General features: G+C 38.1%; 1 protein-coding gene across 1 annotated transcript in view; it reads right to left on the bottom strand.

Annotated features, from left to right (window-relative positions):
- ncor2 (nuclear receptor corepressor 2) overlaps positions 1 to 17,831 on the bottom strand; it is a 121,705-nt gene that overhangs the window by 33,298 nt on the left and 70,576 nt on the right. The window contains exons 5-15 of the mRNA XM_081349567.1: positions 17,519 to 17,707; positions 14,895 to 15,008; positions 10,656 to 10,712; positions 9,676 to 9,728; positions 6,364 to 6,430; positions 5,907 to 6,079; positions 5,699 to 5,789; positions 5,337 to 5,351; positions 4,771 to 4,949; positions 3,792 to 3,846; positions 3,565 to 3,663 (exon numbers count right to left, since the gene is read on the bottom strand). Of these exons, the coding sequence (XP_081205693.1) occupies positions 3,565 to 3,663; positions 3,792 to 3,846; positions 4,771 to 4,949; positions 5,337 to 5,351; positions 5,699 to 5,789; positions 5,907 to 6,079; positions 6,364 to 6,430; positions 9,676 to 9,728; positions 10,656 to 10,712; positions 14,895 to 15,008; positions 17,519 to 17,707 (1,092 nt within the window). The remainder of the gene's footprint in view (positions 1 to 3,564; positions 3,664 to 3,791; positions 3,847 to 4,770; positions 4,950 to 5,336; positions 5,352 to 5,698; positions 5,790 to 5,906; positions 6,080 to 6,363; positions 6,431 to 9,675; positions 9,729 to 10,655; positions 10,713 to 14,894; positions 15,009 to 17,518; positions 17,708 to 17,831) is intronic.

Below are 17,831 nucleotides of genomic sequence, written 5' to 3'. Positions count from 1 at the left end.
GTAAGCACAGCCAATCAAAACACAGCAAATAAAAAAAAAGCATAAAACACATCGCTTCCTCTCAAAAAACCTAAAAACATAACTCTCCTATTTGTAGGCATAAATGAACATAACATCCTGATTATATAGAAAATGTCCATTTCAAGCTCAACTTTATCTAAGATGCCCAAAAAGCTGTCTAGAATCAGGACGTCCTTTATAAGCACAGTGAGGAAAAAACACCCAGAGGAAGTGGTGCCCCTATCACCCAGGTCTCACTTCTATGTATCTGGGTTTTCCTTCACATAAGAATTCCATTTTGAGTTATGAGGCCCAATAAACCATCTATTTTTGTCAGGAGAGAATATGCTCCACTATGGCTAGCGCGAAAGGGAAAAATGGATGACAGAAGGATGAAGGGGGAGGGGACAGAGACAGAATCTGAGGGGACCGAGGACAGAGAAATCAATGAGTGATCAAGAGTGCAGGAAATTCAGTGCAAATTCAGTTTTTCCAAGTAAATATAATAGGCTCTCATGTAGGCTCTCAATTAATAATGAAGTCATGAAAACTGCATGCACAATAATAACACAAGATTGAAAAACAGTTTAGAGTAGTTTTAGATGGAGTTTAGCATGTCGATATTTCAAGTCTTATACTTCCAGTTGGGGTCCTGATTCGCAACATTTTTAATGAACTCCAAGAGTGCATAAAAATGGCAAGACTCGTGACTATTTCGTATCTTAGACTAGCTTATGTTTTTAATATGTATTTTAAATGGTTTTAATTATTTCATTATTAGTATTTTTTTTTAATACATTTATATATTAATCTTTATCTGAATAATACATATCAATTACATAAAAATACTGACACCAAACTTCTGAAAAGTCGATACATTTCTGTACTTCACATGATGAGTATTGACACACTATATTATAGTTTCCACATTTTACTTTTAATCTGAATAGACCATTTTGAGCAATATAACAGATAAAACTGAATGGGCTTTTTCAGTACAATTAGATGTCAAGTCAGTTGCCCACATCCCTCATTACAGTGCTGCATGCACACACACTCAGTTATTCATGCACAGTTAAACACACATATACAGATGCACTCAACCATACTGTAACTTGCTTTCTGTTTTTCTGTCTCCCTTTTGTTCATGCTCTCTCTCACCCATCAGGCTCATCCCGCTATATCCCTCGCTTTCTGTGTTTGTGGCACTGGCTGAGAGCATTTTAATGCGAGCCCATTAAGATCAGGCAATATTTAATGACCTGAGCAGAACTGCTCCGGCAGCAGAAGACCAGTAAAACAAATGTGTTTGGTCTGTGGGCTCATTATTCCATCAGCTTTTATTGAGCCTGCTATTATTGCAGGCAACACACACACAGGGAGAGCTCTCTTTCTAACAATTTCATCTTCTGCTCTCTCTCTCTCTCTCTCTAAACCAAAACACAAACATTCATACATTCACGACGCAACAGTGCCGTGACTCTGTGTGCGTGATCTCTCTCACACACACGTACAGAAATTAATGAGTGTGTTTTAGATCAGGAGAGAATCACGGCGGACTCCAACAGGGCAGAGAGCTGGATAATTACCTCATGTGGTTTGAGCTCACTTTGAGGTGTGCGCCTGTGATATTTTTAATAACGATTCATTTTTAATAACACAAACTCATTAAAAAGACAAGCCAAATTCAGACTGCCACTAAAATCATGACTAGAGGTTGACCGATTCATCGGTTTTGCCAATATATCGGTACCGATAGTTGATTGGTGGAACTATCGTTATCGGTAAAAATCCATACCGATTTTTCGGGTTGTGTCCGTTGCTGAAGCGGCTGAGAAGAGTGTGCTGTACACAGTATCAGAGCGCTGAGAAGAGACTGCTGGCATTATACAGAATGAGAGCGGCCTCTAGAGGACAACTAAAAACTATCACTGGTGACTCGTGTTGTTTATTGTAACACGTGAGGCTGCACGCCTGCACGGAGAGAACACACTGCACGGAGAGCGCTGACACTTCAGATGCGCATTTAAAACACTGACAGCTAAATGGTATGACTACAGAACACTCCAGTCCATGTTGCCATATCCTTATAAAGTAATTAATTTGTTGACTAGATGCTGCATTAGCAGAGAAAGAACAGAAGTATGTTTGCCATCGAACATTAGTACCTCGAGCAGTTAAAACAATGTGACAAAAACACACGCAAACCTGATCCAAATGTATTATGTTGCAATTTTTGCCATCTATTTGCATTAGTTTATATCCAGCTGGCCACTTTTATGCATTCATTAGCTGGGGAAGTTGCATATTTAAAGCTAGTAACTTAAATAATTTTTTATCATTGCAATACATTGTTATTTTGATTAGATAATCATCAAGTGTTCTAATATAGAAGCAAATTAAGTGAGAGACTATACATGGTAATATTCATTTATGTAATTTTAATGCTCTGGCCTTTGCATATATTTAAAGATGTCCAAAGATAAGCATAGCAGACTCTTTAGATTTATATGAAATGGTTTACAACACTTTACAATAAGATTACATTTTTAGCATTAACTAAGGATAATACATGTTGTAGTATTGTTCATTATTAGTTTGTTAATTTCAACATTTACTAATACATTCTAAATTGAGTTTTAATTTTAATTGTATCTGTTAACCTTAGTTAATGTACTATGAACTAACATGAATGATCAAGGTACAATTGTATTGCTCAAATAATAATACATGCAGTAAAAATGTATATTGCATAATGCAAATAGTTCATGAAAGCTAGCTAATACATCCTTGTTAACAAATGGGACTTGCAAAGTGAAATTTACGTATGTTTCTAGGTTATAGCTAAAGAAACCTGTAATATTTTAATGTTTAAATTATTTTCTGTAGAATTCGTTCGGTAGAACTTCTCATTTTAATATATTCATTTATATATTTATTTAATTTAGCACATTTTAGTTCAGCACTGTTTTACTTGGAGTGTTATATTTGTTTTTAACACAGTATTCATTTTAAAATTATTGGTTGATCGATCGGTTATCGGCACTTACGGTCAAACCTAGTTATCGGTATCGGTAAAATCCACTATCGGTCGACCTCTAATCATGACGTAAATGCTGTAAATGAGTGGACAGAACCACAAGCAAATAAACAATGTTTATACTATTTAATATAAAGTAATGCCATAGACAACATCCTTGAGGTTTTCAGTGCTTATTCTGCGTTCCATTAAATTCGGAAAGTCGTAATTCCAGCTTCCTACTTGGCAATAGCACTTTTAATTTGACCACATAAACCTGCAGAAGTCTACAATTGATTTTGCAAAGATGCTGGTATATGACATCATGCAAAATGATAAAAGCTAAAAACATATTAATGTTTCAAAGTTGAAACGGTACACAATAATAAACCTCTTTACAATGTATAAAATAATGATCTTCTCTGTTGATAGTCAACGTCAAAAACAAATACTAGCATTGGTGGTTTGCTTCTATAAACAACTTTGAATGAAACGCAGCATTAAAGTGTCAAAGTGCAGGATGGGAGATGCAGTCTCAAGCTTACCTGGCTCCTGCCTCGGCGACGGTAGTTCCTGCGAACAATGTTCTTATAGTTCTCATTCTTCTTAGTCAGATAGTAGAACAGGACACACTCAGCCACCGTCTGTGAGCAGACACACACAAACCTTACTCGTTCTGCTCATACTCTCAGTTCATATTCATGCAGTGCACACAGGGTGCAGTGCAAACAATGAGATGAAGAGGATGGTATTAATAAAGACGCAGGTGTACCTTTCTCTCCAGAAAGGAGGCTATCAGGCCAAAGTTTTTTGGGTGCTGGATAAACCTGCAGTGGGGGAGAGGAAGAGCTGTGATACAGAGCAAACACAACCTTCAAATGCTATCTTTAACCATTTCATTATTTGAATGACTTTCGTGACTAGGTGGATTCGTCTGGTAAAGTTCCTCATCCACTCAGTAAAAGTCATGCTTAAGAACTAGACTAGATCTCTCTCTCACTTCCTTCTGTTGCTGACCTCTGCATCATGACCCAGTGCTTTAGAGCCCCTCCGCTTCCACATTAAAATCAAATTCGGTGCAGATTGGTAGTGATGCACTGAAGTTAAAATCTATCTGCAAAAATGTCCACATCATCACATCCCAACAATGTCAAGTCAAACTTGAACTATAAGTGGTGTATGTGTTTTTTTTTTTTTTGTTTTTTTTTTTTTGCAGGGGTGGTGTAGATGTGGTCAGCAAATTTTCAATAAGAATACACAATTTTTCTGGCCAACATTTCCCCACACAGATTTCGCAACTCTTTCAAGTTTGTCATGCGAATTTGTCATGTTGACTAATAGATTTATTAGTCATACTAATCATATGGGTTACTGTTATAGTGCTTTTATAGCACTTCTTTGTCCTTTTTTAAGCTTTCAAAATGAAGGACAGCTCATGGCCACTAAAACTCTATTGCATGTTTATTTCAGTTGCATGATATTTTCAGTTGGCCCGTAGATGACTGGAGAAGTCTGCTCAAGTAGTCGTGCTTACTTCAGCATCAGCACAGATTTCATTTTTTTTTTTTTTTTTTTTTTTTTTCAACTAGCACTGCATCTCGAACAAACACGACCACATGCACAAAAACTGCTGAGCTCTTGAAAGCTCTTGCTGGTCCTACAAGCTGATGCATCTTAGTACAGATTTTACAAATCCTCATTCATTCATGCAAAGTCAACATGCACATCCACACAATGAGCGCAGAACGTACTTCTCACGAAAAGTGTCCTTCTCCTGTTCACTCCACATGTTCATGACCTGTCTATCTTTGTAGACCTTCATGGGATCGTCCATCAGCCCGTTCATGTTGATGAACTTTATCCTCTGCTGTTCGGCATCAAACAACATGGGAGGAATGACGGCCAACTGACGCATCTGCTTCTCTGAGTTCTGCAGAAAGAGAAAGAAAGGCAAAGAAAAATAAATATGTAAAAAGAAACAGTCATTTCACAAGCAAAGTCAGAAACAAGCAAATATGTGGACACTGAATCTGTGTCTGAGTTTAGGAAGTGGATCAGCCACAAAACCCTCCTTGTTGTGCAAGAGACCTTGAGTTTTAAAGTCACTTTGATATTTGTGCACTTTCCAGACAGGCACACATACATTTTATTTTCAAGAGTATGCTTATCTGTTGTGTGTAACAGCATTTCCTATAGAATCGTTTGCAGCCCCTGAGTGTATACAATACTGTTTAAGAAACATACATACACTACCGTTCAAAAGTTTGGGGTTGGTAAGATTTTTTTAATGTTTTTGAAAGAAGTCTCTTATGCTCACCAAGGCTGAGGATTCCTGAAAGTTCAAAAGAACAGCATTTATTTGAAATAGAAATCTTTTGTAACATTATAAATGTCTTTACTGTCACTTTTGATCAACTAAATGTGTATTTGGTAAATAAAACTTCTTGTTTTTTTTTTTATTACCATTCTAAACTTTTGAATGGTATAAGATTTGATTTATTGATTCATATTTCAATAGATATTTTTTAACAAAACGTATCTCATCAAATTCAGACTGCAAGCTAACTGGTGTGTAAAGCTAAACTATGGTAAAGTGTAATCTTCAGCTGTGGTACTGTAGATTTGACACTGAAAAGCAGTGCAGGAAACACTATGTGTTTATCAAAGTTGCACTCCTACCTCTTGCTCTGAAATGCCATCGATGATCTCAGAAACCTCATGTTCGCTGCGGGCACCTGAGGCCAGACCTCCACCTCGCTGAGCCACCCTACTGTAGAAAAACGCACAAATACAGACGTTAACACATTCCTAACAGCCTGAGCTTATGAAACCACACATGATGACCATGCAAAAGTCTCCAAAGCTCAAGATGCATATGACCACTCACTTCTGCATGCGTTCCTGCATCTCTCTCTGTTTGCGGATCTCAGGAAACTGCTTTTCATAGTACTCCCGCACTTTGCTCTCTTTGGCTCTGCGGCGTGGGTTATTCTCAATGCGCTCGACTTTCTTCTCCCAGGCCTCCATTAGCTGGTCGTAGCGCTGACAGAATTTCTGTTCCTGAGCACACCAGTCAGAATGTAAAGGATGAAAATCAAAATCTAGATAGAGTACACTGCAGTAGAGTCATCAAGAGAGGAAACATTTAAATGAAACTGATTACTGACAGCTAACAGTTCCAATGTAATTTTAACCACCCCATCATTCAATAACTTCAATGACATGATCACTTCAACCACCTCTATGGACATCTATATGCTGGTTGCCTAATATTCAGGTACAGGGAGCTCCAACAATGCCGTCCTGATGTGTGTTTGTGTGTGTGTTTGAATGCTTTCACTCACCCACTGCTTCCGAGCATGATTTCTTCTTTTGAAATACAGAATGAGCTTCTTCCTCATTGCCTGATTTCTGAAAAGGGGAAAATTAAAACATTAAACTTAACAAAAATGGCCAATTCTAAACTTCTGCTGTAATACGTCTTATCAATATTTGCATGCACACATCAAGAGAACTTCAAGCCCAAGTTTGCATATCAGTGAGCTTTATGTGATAGAAAGGAACCCTAATCATAAACATTTTGCATACCGGCCCAAGATAAAAGAGCCCTACTGTATGTCCATAGATATGACTTGAGAGTGGCAGAGAGTGAGCTAGTTAGCTAGCAATGCAGGTCAGATTAGTAATCAGCCTTAATTCTCTCACTCCATACCGATTCATTCCTGGCCGCCAACCTCACACACGACAAAGGTCAAGACCATTAATCTACTCTCATCCTGCATTAATGATTGATTCCTACATGAGGGTGTGTGCACCTGGTTTCAGATATCTCCCAGACTGTGCATTTGACATGTACTACTGGTGCACTTAGATCTCTTTAAATGGTTGGTTAATGCATGTACGTGTGCGAGTGAGATTAATTGTGTAGCTGTAGAGGTGGCACTGTAAGCTGCTGTACGAGACACACTGGAACCTAGAATGCAGCTCAACGCCCATGATCTACACACACATCACCTCTTACACAAATATTTCTCACTGGTGCTGCTCAGGTCAATAAAGGACTCCTGAGTACAAAATCTTACATTGAAAGGTTGAAATATGTATTCTCTCTAGGGCTGGGCGATAAAACGATAACGATATGTATCGCGATAGACACGTAATCAATATCAATAAAAAATGCGTTCGATACATTTTTTTTTTCTTCGTTGGAAGAAACCAGAGGTTGCGAATCAAGTGTGGTTGCATGAACAAAGGAACTCACTCTCTGGTAACCAGTAGCAACATATAGGGGGTGACACGCTAACAGCCGGTCATGTAACAGTATGGTTGCGCCATATCGTTGTCTCGTGTTGGATTCTTCAGTAACAGAACCGGCGTGGAGTGATAAGTGGAAAATGAGTGCCTCAGTGATTGTTGATAAAACAGGAAAAGTCAGCTCGCCAGTATGGCAGTTTTTTGGATTTTATAGGTCTAACCGTAGTCAGACCAATGTCGTCTAAAAATTATGCAAGACTGTCATCGGTTTCTCTGTTTATATTTAACACTTTGCACTATTTTATTACTTTATTAAGAATTTCTTATGTATTCTCAGGGTTCCAGACTGCGACCATTTTTTGAGAATGTGCGAGTTAAAATTTGATGTGGTTGCATTTGTGCGAGTGCGCGGTCATGTAGCCTACTAAGTTAAATTCACGCATGAATTTTTACTGCATTGAACTTGTTTTAGCGCCCGCCAAAGCGAATTTTTGTCCCGCCAAAGTCTTATTTGATCGGTGAGTAATGTAGATGAACTGCTGCGCTTGTGAATGACAGGGCGCATGTTTACCTGAAAGAACGAGCAGAGAGAGAGAGAGAGAGCCGGTCGCACTCTCTCTCTCTCTCTCTCTTCGGAGCCAGGCGAAAGTGTAAACAAGACTTCACCGTCTCCAAACTAAGCGCTGTCTTGCTCTCTCTCCCTCGCACATATTAATCAAAATAAATCGACACGGTGGTAAAAGTCGGAAGTTTCATGTGGAGCATTTTTTTTTTTTTTTTAATTACCGCTGGGTGTGAATTGTGCTAAATAAGTTGCCTTATCTTCTCTGAAAAGCACTCCGGACATTCAGCTGACATAAAATCACACTTTAAATAAACGAAAAAAAAAAAAAAACTATCCAGTGATGAAATGTTTTCTGTGTTGACACAAATCTTGGATGTCCATGTCCTAACTGCTGGGATAATCACACAACGCGCATGACACGTCCAATTCGCGAACTATAATGACTCATTTGAACCGATTAATTTTAATGAATGGTTAAAACAACTGATCTTTCCAACAGTGAACTCAGGAGACGTCTGAATCGGTGTATAACTAATCAGTAACACTTTACAATAAGGTTCTATTTATTACATAAATTACATAAAAAGTAGGCTACATTTTGCTTACTCAAGCTTAAAAATAAATAAAACCACTTGTTTTTTTGAAAAGCATATGACTACATTTTTCCACACTGTGCTATCAAGAATCGATAAGAGCAGAATCGTCAGTGGCATTGATATTGATAAAATCTTATCAATTCCCATCCCTATGTAAAAACAGTAAAATTATAATCAAACATTAAAGAACATACATGTTTTATGTGTTAAAAGATTAAAACATTTTGCTAACATGAGGTCTTGTGTCACTGTCAGTCTTTTTACATCAGTGCAAAACTAGGGTATGCAGATTAAGACCACTATTCATCAGCATGCATTGATTAATCCCATGGCATGTAGAAAAAAAGGTGCGACCAAATCATATGCCAGTGCGACCAACTGAGAAAGTTGGTAGCACCAGTGCAACCAGTGGAAAAGTTAGTCTGGAGCCCTGATTCTTTAATTTTGCACCTTAATGTTAAGAGATAATTAAGTGTTCATTGTGATTTTAGACTTATGTTTACATTTTAATTATTTGAGTGTTTTCCATGGTTGTGTTGACATTTCTGCCTTTATAACTGAGGGGATTAGGGGATCAGAGGAAGGTTAAGTTTAAAATAAAAAAAATGTTTAAATGTAATATATTTTTCTCCTGATCCTTATTTTAAATAGGTCATAAAAAATATCAATAATTATCACTATCGACCGATATGAAACACTTATATCGTAAAACAGTTTTCAGCCATATCGCCCAGCCCTAATTCTCTCTCTTTCTCACGCACACATTTGCCGGTCTGAATATTATGAGGCCAAATAAGCCAAAACATCATAGAATTATCATAGGATTAAAACATCATAGGATTACAGAAAATTGGAAGTAGGGGATTTGTTAGCCACAATAAATAAGTGATAATATTTTATAATTTGTTTGCGCTTCTCTATGCAACCAAGAGAACAGTTCAAAAACCCCAAATGGTCTTCAGCTGCATAATGCACAGGGCTCAGAAGCAAAATTACGAAGACCAAATAAATTCTGCAAACGAAGGACTAAACGAACGAATTTATAAGGAACTACAATATTAGAGTATTAATTGGGCTCTATGCCTGTGTGCCAACAATGCTAGTTCTCAGTTTCATCCCTCAATAATTATAAACTGCAGTAATTGAGATGGAAAACAAGCTTCAGATTTCTATATCTCTCAGTGGACACAGTTGTTTGAGTTTTTAAGGAAAGAGAGGGAGACAGAGAGAGGCATACTCACATCTTGATGTTCTCATGGTACTGTTTGGTATCAGACGGCTGGTTGTACAAAGGCTGTAGGGGAGACAGATGAAAGCAGTAGAGTTGAGTTTCACACACACAAACACCGCGGTCACATCAAGGCAGCCCAGCTCTGGGAGAACTTTTCTCTTTCTAATGTCCCATTTTTCAGCCAAGCCCAGAAACACAAAGAAGATTGTCCTCTCCAACACCACATCTAAAACCTTCTGCTATCATCATCATCATGCACTCGTTTGAGAGATCAAGTGAATGATTTGGGATGTGAAGGAAAAGGGATGTGTGGCAGTAAGTCTCTTCTCTGTCACAGAAGTCCGGAGCATTTGATAAAATGGGCGGCACTAGAAAGTGCTGCTCTATCATCTCGATTATCAAGACATTGGTGGCCACTTCCTGTTTGGTTTCTAATGTAATGGATGATGAGTGGAGTTGTGCCACACGCTTCTACACGAGGTCAACAGCCATGTTGTTAACAAATAGGCAGCAGTGTATCCAGTCAGACAGACTCGCAGGCTGAAGGAGTTCATATTTCAATTCACACTGTGGAGGTCATGTTACAGCAGTCGGTTTTCATACACCTCAAGTGTGAAGCTCACATAAAAAAATTACAATTTTTTTTTTTTTTTTTTTATGATTTGAGAAATCAGCTCATTCATTTTAGAAAAACCTGTTAAATATTAAAATATTGCGATGGTTTTGATGTATGTTGTCACAGAACATGATGACAAACTGAAGACCCTGTCAATGTCAACTCTGACATAACTGGCTAATGTGACACATGACCCCATCTATCTTTGAAAAGTACACTGTGCAAGTACATGAGCTGAGCTGATACTGAAATAAACAAATATATTGGGATCAGCTGACACCTTAAGTTATTTTTAATAGAGAAGATTGCTGGGGAAAAAGAGGGATGATACTGTATGTGGGAAAAAAAGGAAGGAGATAAAAATGTGGACTCACCAGCTCTACTCGGGGTCCGAGTCCCTCCAGGATCCGGTGAGCCTCCTCTGCTTTTTTCTGTTCAAAAAACATACAAGGCGCACATGTCAGCAGCACATCACCACAGCAACACACCTTACACTCTCTCTAGTGCACACACACACATAAACAAGCAAGTGTATAAGGGATGTACTATTAATAGAGGTCTCAACAGAATACACTCGCTGCCCTCTGCCATCTATCTCTCTCCCCACTCTTTATGAAAGAGGAAGGGGGGGGAGAGAGAAAGATGGCTGGGGAGGTAATCCAATTAGATGCAATAAAGAAAGAAGAATCTATTACATTATGTGTTGTCCTACTCAAATACAGAGAGAGAAAGTAAGAGAAAGAGAAAAAAATGGAGACCTAATAGGGACATGGTGACGAAAGCAGCAGATTGTTGGCAGTTTTGTGTGGCTTGTGTGTCTCTTCCATACAAAAGCCAGTAGAAGTACATTATCTTTCTCTTGCGCAAACAAAACTGAAAACTTTTAAGAATAGTCACACACAGGTACTAATGCACACTCTAAAAATAATGGGGTGATTTTATTCCATTACTGAGATTGGATAAATAGGGCACTTTCTACTATCCATTGATGCTTACTTCATTTACCTAGTGTATGCAATATATTCTTGTTTATGACCTCACTAAGAGCAGCTCCAAAATAAGTAAACAATCAGCCTGTCATCATTTCAAAGGGGAAAACATGGAAAACAGGCTTTCCCTTACTTTCACAATACTAGGCACACTTCTTATAAAAACTAAACTGAGTCATTCAAATATCACTGATTATGACGTCAACCATGAGTACATACAATTATGACCACCCACATTTACATAACTATTCAGAATACAGCAACTTCAGCTGCCCTGACAAACTACTCGTTTCATATAAGTAGGGCTGCAAACAGCAGCTGCACTGATAACTGATCATTCTATTAATTTTCTTCAATTTATCTTTTTTTCATATTATGAAGATTTTATGATTTAAAAAACAAAATGTAATTAAAATTATTAAATAATATTACTATTAATTATTAATAATACTACATTCAAATATAAAGTAAACCATTGGTACATAATATATTATTCTAAAAACTGATTAAATAATACAAAAATATTTATACAAATAATAATTCAATTTATTTTCAAATGAAGGTGCAAATTTAAAATTACAAAATTTTATTGAAATAATTAAATTATGATATACCAATGTATATTATTGGTCAAAAGCAATGCTCAAAAAATATCTGTCTTCATTTGTTTGACATATGCATGCATGCTTGCTTTATGAAGTATTTGTATTTTAATGAATACTAGTTTACTGTTAGAGCAAACCTTTCATTGATTAGCTGTTTTATTGATTTGCCCAATGCAAAAAGGTTAGATAACCATAACAGGTTATTTACATAGAGGTGTATTAAAATATACTGTAGCCAAATTAGCTCTTTTATTTCCCAGGGAGAAAGGATACAAAACCTGTTTTCCTGCTGGAATCTTGTCCAACATTATCAGTGCACTTCAAAGGAAAACAACAAAACGGTACTGTAGAACATGGCACCTTTAATAAGACAATTTCCTCTCCTACTGTGAATCGGCGTGATACTGGCACTTTAACAAAACTAGCTTCTGTATTCTATCTCATGGATTTCAGAGAGCATCGAGTGCTTCCTGGAAGAGAGCAGGAAGGAGTGAGCCCTCTTCGGCAGTATCGCAGCATGAGAGACCTTAATGGATTAAGAGATGGAGGGTGTGATTAAGAGATCACAGCAGGACGGAAGCCAGAACCACCTGACAGAGGAAACGAAAGTTCTGACCTGGATACACTTGAGGTAGAGAACAGTAAAAGGCAGATTAAATTATGATGGAGATACATGAAGCTTTCAGCAGGGTATGCAGAAATTTTGTGCCAAAAATGTGCCAGTAATCTGATCACTCAAACCTCAGGAGGTGGTTTGAGACGCAGACAAGACGCAACACCCAGCACTAACAATAAAATGTGCTACATAGTGAACTCTCAGATGGCCCAAATACTGGATAACTGTCATCATGTTTTTTGTGCCTTTATAATCATATGTTAACAGATTATCACAGCCAAAACTCCATTACTAACATAGCTGTTAGTAACAAAGTTACTAACATAAAGTACTTGAAGTCAATTTCTCATAAAACAAGATGCAAATAAATATTTTATATTATATATAAGCCCTACCCCTGGTTTGAGACCTTCTTCTTTAATCCTCTAGTCTCTCCCCACTAGAGGGACCACTAGCACCACAGACACATTGCATACTGTGAGACTTTCTACAACTGCATCCTAATTTACATAGAATCCATTGTATATAATATGCAAGCTTAAGAGTAGTGCACCCCAAATCATAGTCCCTTAAAGTATTTCAAAGGAGCCTAGAGGGAATGCTATTTCCATTTGGATTTTCTGTAAAGGTTCCGTTTGGACTTTTTCATTAATTTACTGTAGACAAGTGCAGGCAAGGAATAAAGTCAAAATTTCCAGCTAGAGCCTAATGTTATAGTAGCATCAATACACAAATGTATGACAAGGTGGTACATGCCAATTCTGGTGTACTGCCTTTATACAAATTAACAAGTATGTATTATGCTTTTAACAGCAATTTAGTACACAGTGTGAGAATTAAGATTAGCCAATGGTTCTGTCTGAGAGAGTCTCTGGAGCTGGAGAAGTGGTGTGATTCAGCATAATGGACTGTGTCTCTGAGTCATGTGGTGGTGGAGGGGCTGAGTTCACCACCAATTGACTGCAGCACCTCATTACACATTTCACAGCTCGTTTCTCTCATTAAGATCTGTCACAGCTGTTTGACTTACCTGTGTCTGTTCAGAGATGACTTTCTCTGAACATCAACATTCATTTGTTTAAAATGTGTGTGTACTTGTCTAACATAGGAATATACACACAAATATATACATAGTACTGTGCAAAAGTTTTTGGCATGCTAGTATTTTAACCCCCAACTTTTTGCTGTAGTTTGTCAATAGGAAATATCAGTTTACATTTCCAAACATGTATTTTGCCATTGTAATAATCCAGTGAGATTTCTGTATGCAAGGAGTCTGACAACAGCCGGTAAGCTCCACACTGAGATCTGATCTCACCATCAACGAGTCTGTCTGTGATTACATGAAGAAACAGAAAATGATCCAGACTAAATTCAGAACTGTGGCTAAGTCTCCACAAGACACTTGAAGAAACCAACATTCAAAACTACAGCACTGTGAAAGGTTTTAGGCACTTTAAGGTTTTAGTGAGGAGACTTTCAAAAATAATTTCATAAATAGATTTTATTTATCAATTAACTTAACTAAATCAAATCAATAGTTGGTGCGACCACCCTTCGCGTTTAAAACAGCCTTTGTCTGAGATACACTTTTAGTTTTTCAGGTAGCTTTGTAGGCATGTTTCCATTTTTGGTGTGGAAATACAAAATACTAGACTTTTGCACAGTAGGGCTGTCACTTTTGTGAAAAAATCCTGTTTGATTTTTGAGACATAAGTGCTCATTGAATCGATTGTAAAATCATTTTTCCATGTCTAAAGACGTTTCCATTTTCAATGCCAAATATAGGCAAATCCACGGACAACTAAAAGGCATTAGGACGAACGTAAAGAGGGCGATTGAGACAAGTCAGCAATATTTCTGATGATTTATTGGCGTGAAGTTTCATGCACAATGACAAACAGGAGTGCAACATTCTCGAAAAACAATAAGCAGAGTGGACTGCCATAACATCAATGAAAAACATTACTGCAGGCTTCAACATGGCTGTGTTTACAATTATAAATGTCAAACAAATTTCGCCTATGCAGGCGATTGTAGTCCGTAGCCCAAATCTGTATCTGTATGCATGAGGCTGTCTAAATACCGGCAGAATTCACATTTTTGTAGTAAAAAGAGACACATTATGCAGAAGTATAATTTGCTGTTATGCGTGTTTGTCAGAGCCTGCAGTTGCTGTGTGATGCACGTTTGCTGCGGGCGTATCGTGACGAGCTGGACGCGCTCTGAGAAAGCCGTTAAAATCGATTCCCTAATTTCGTTTTCGAAACTTGTGTTGGTTGGGCCGATCGATTGTGCAATCAATTTTCGAACGCAAAGTGACAGCCCAATATATATATGATATATATACACACACACAGTATATAAAGATGCAGTATGCGCAGTGAATGTTTTTGTTCTCACCCTGTTTTCATCATAGATGATCTGGACAAGGCTGCGGTGTTTGGCTTCACTGGGTGGAGGTGAGATGGTGCGCTCTGGCTCCTGGGGTTTCGCAGCCTCTTCCTCCAGTTGTTGCTGAAAGAAAATACAGAGCATGAAAGACCTTCCTAACAACAGCGACTGCCATAAATCAATAATGACAAAGATTACAAAATAAAATAACTAGAGATGCACCGATACTACATGTTTCCGCCGATAATGATAGCCGATTATTCAGAATGATAGCTGATGATGCAGACATCAATAGTTTGATTTTTCTTAAGGAAAATAATGCTGCAAACTATACAGAGAACCTTCTCATTTGGGACACTATAATATTATAGTAACAACAGAGGTATTATATCCGACTGCTATTTACTTTCAGATATAATAATTACACGCCAATAAAAAGTGTTTGTATACAACACAAATGCACATAAGCAGTTTTAATAAGCACTTGTCTTCATGGGAAATTTATTCAAACATGCATATATAGTTAACTAATATAGTTTTTTAGCTAACTAATGAACTGTGAACATCAGATAACTTTCCTGAGGTAAATGCAACATTAAGTGACATTGTTCACAAGCTGTTAGATTTGTTGACATCTTTCCACGGTTGAAACAAGTGATTACATGAGACTGCATCTTTCAACATACCTTCATACATGAAATCCATGTATGTTTTTAAGTTATTTTATAACTTGTAATAATGTGGAAGAAAAGACTTGTGCTCTGGCTGCCGCTTAAACTGAGGCACTACAGCCATCTGTCACGTCACATTTAAGAGTGTCAAAACACAATTTGTTGTTTAAATTTCAGAATAAAATGGACAGAATTTGAAAGATGAGACTATGTTTCGTATCAGAAGTAACAAAGCACAAAGCTCTTTGGAATTATTGGATGGGAGGCGCACTACATTAACTTGCCCTCAATTCAACGCGAGACATTTTCTTCACACACAGTATGAGTTGCAGTCCGACGTGTTTTTTCCGCACCCTTTTGATTGACAGGATAAATTCGGCCCTGATCGGCGCCGGTTTTAAACAACCGACTAATGGCCTATCCATCGGCGCATCTCTAAAAATAACTATACTGAAACTCGTATTTACTGATGAAAGAGGACTAATGTAACTACTGAAATAATCACAGACACAACAAGGATCCAATATTATGTGAGCTAATTTTAACGCTACCTCCACATCAGAAGTAATGACAGAAAAGTTATCTGATTGGCTGAAGAGCACTAACGCTTTAGCTAAGAGAGTCAGCGAGACAACTTAATAGTCAAAGATTAATGATTAAAAAAAAAATCAGTTTACACACAGATGCACACATAAACACAGAGGCCCTGGCTGCAATAAAATCCTGAAATGGGCCTCCTTGCAAACATAAGCCCAAACTCATATGGATCAGCTCTAGTGCAGGATCAAGATGCTGTGTGTGCGCTGAGTTAAAGAAAATAAACGAGCCGCCCCGCCGAGCTCACAGACAGACAAACACATGGTAATCTGATAGTCTCACTTCTCTCTTCCCTCCATCACTCCCCCGCTTTACGTTAAGGTTTACCGCACCATTTAATTGCCCCAGATGTTTTAATGCTTGGAGCAAACCTGAGGGGAGAGGAGAAAGATGGACAGGGTCCGTTACCTCACTGAAAATAGATGCCAAATCTTTCAGGAAAAAAACAGTATGGGGTTGTGGGGCAGATGAGGAGAGGTTCATTTTTCTTGGTAGCGTGACTGTACTTATACAACCACTCAGGCTCAAAGCCGTTTCACTCCCTCTCCAATCCTCCATCGACCCCACAATGGACTAGCCCATGGAGTGCGCAGGTGGCTTCGATTTATTGAGCAGCAGTTTGGACACGGTCCAAAACCTCAAGTGAATGGGGGGGTCTGTTTTACAAGAAGACAAGGTCTGCTTATATATTTTCTGCAATGGCCCTTATAAAAAAAAAAAGAGACTAGAAATAGAGAATAAGTTCTAATGCAACCTTATAAAATAGTCTTATTATACATGCATTTACTCTTGTGCAAATTAAAACATATAACAGTTGAATGTACTTGATGCAATTATTCCGCTGAAATAAGTGACCTAAAATTATACTGCTGCATTAATGTTTGAAGTAGACCACTGAGTAATGGCACTGCCAAGAGAGAGAAAGAGAGCTTGAGAGGGAGAGAAAAAGGAAGGAAGGAGACCAAGAGGAAACAGAGGAAGTGTGTTTGTAGCCGTGTGGCCTGCTGAGGCAATAACCACACAATAATCACAACTCTGCTCCCCGCACACACACTCGTCTACTACTGCTACCAGACTCAAAGCGTCCAGATTACATAACACTAACTCCACTGTGGATGAAAAGTATCTACTTGTGCTTATTACTGAGCTGTACTTAGAAATAAATCCTTGTCCTCTTCTAAATAAAAAGCTTTGCAATGCTTTCCTGGTGCTTATTTTAAAAGGCCAACTTTTCCTGAAAAAAGGATTTTAGGATCCTTTATGCAAATAAATGGCCAGAATGTGCTTGGCGGGGAGGATTCATAGAGTTGCTATCTAAATTTCTCTACATATTTACAGGTTCAAGATAACTGGGGTGAAGCTTACCTGTTTTTTACGCAGTTTGCATATCTGCTGCTCCACCATGGTGATCTCCCGGTCTACACGGTCCATGTTCTGGATTAGCTCCTCTTTGGAGAGGCGGGAGGGAACCAGGTCCAGGTCAGCCTCCATGGGCACCGGGCTCACAGGAGAGATGGGCTCAATCTTTCCAATAGAACTGCTGCTGCTGTGCTCCTGCATAAAAACATCATTGTACTCATTCAGAACTTGTAGATGCTTTGTGGTGTTTGTCAAAGCTGTGGGCTTAAATGACTTTTCCTCTGATTAACATGTACAATAAGTACCACATACAATAAGC

Source organism: Scardinius erythrophthalmus (assembly GCF_964197995.2).
Source record: "Scardinius erythrophthalmus genome assembly, chromosome: 20".
Lineage (NCBI taxonomy): Eukaryota > Metazoa > Chordata > Actinopteri > Cypriniformes > Leuciscidae > Scardinius > Scardinius erythrophthalmus.
This window is presented reverse-complemented; position numbering and strand designations above follow the sequence as displayed.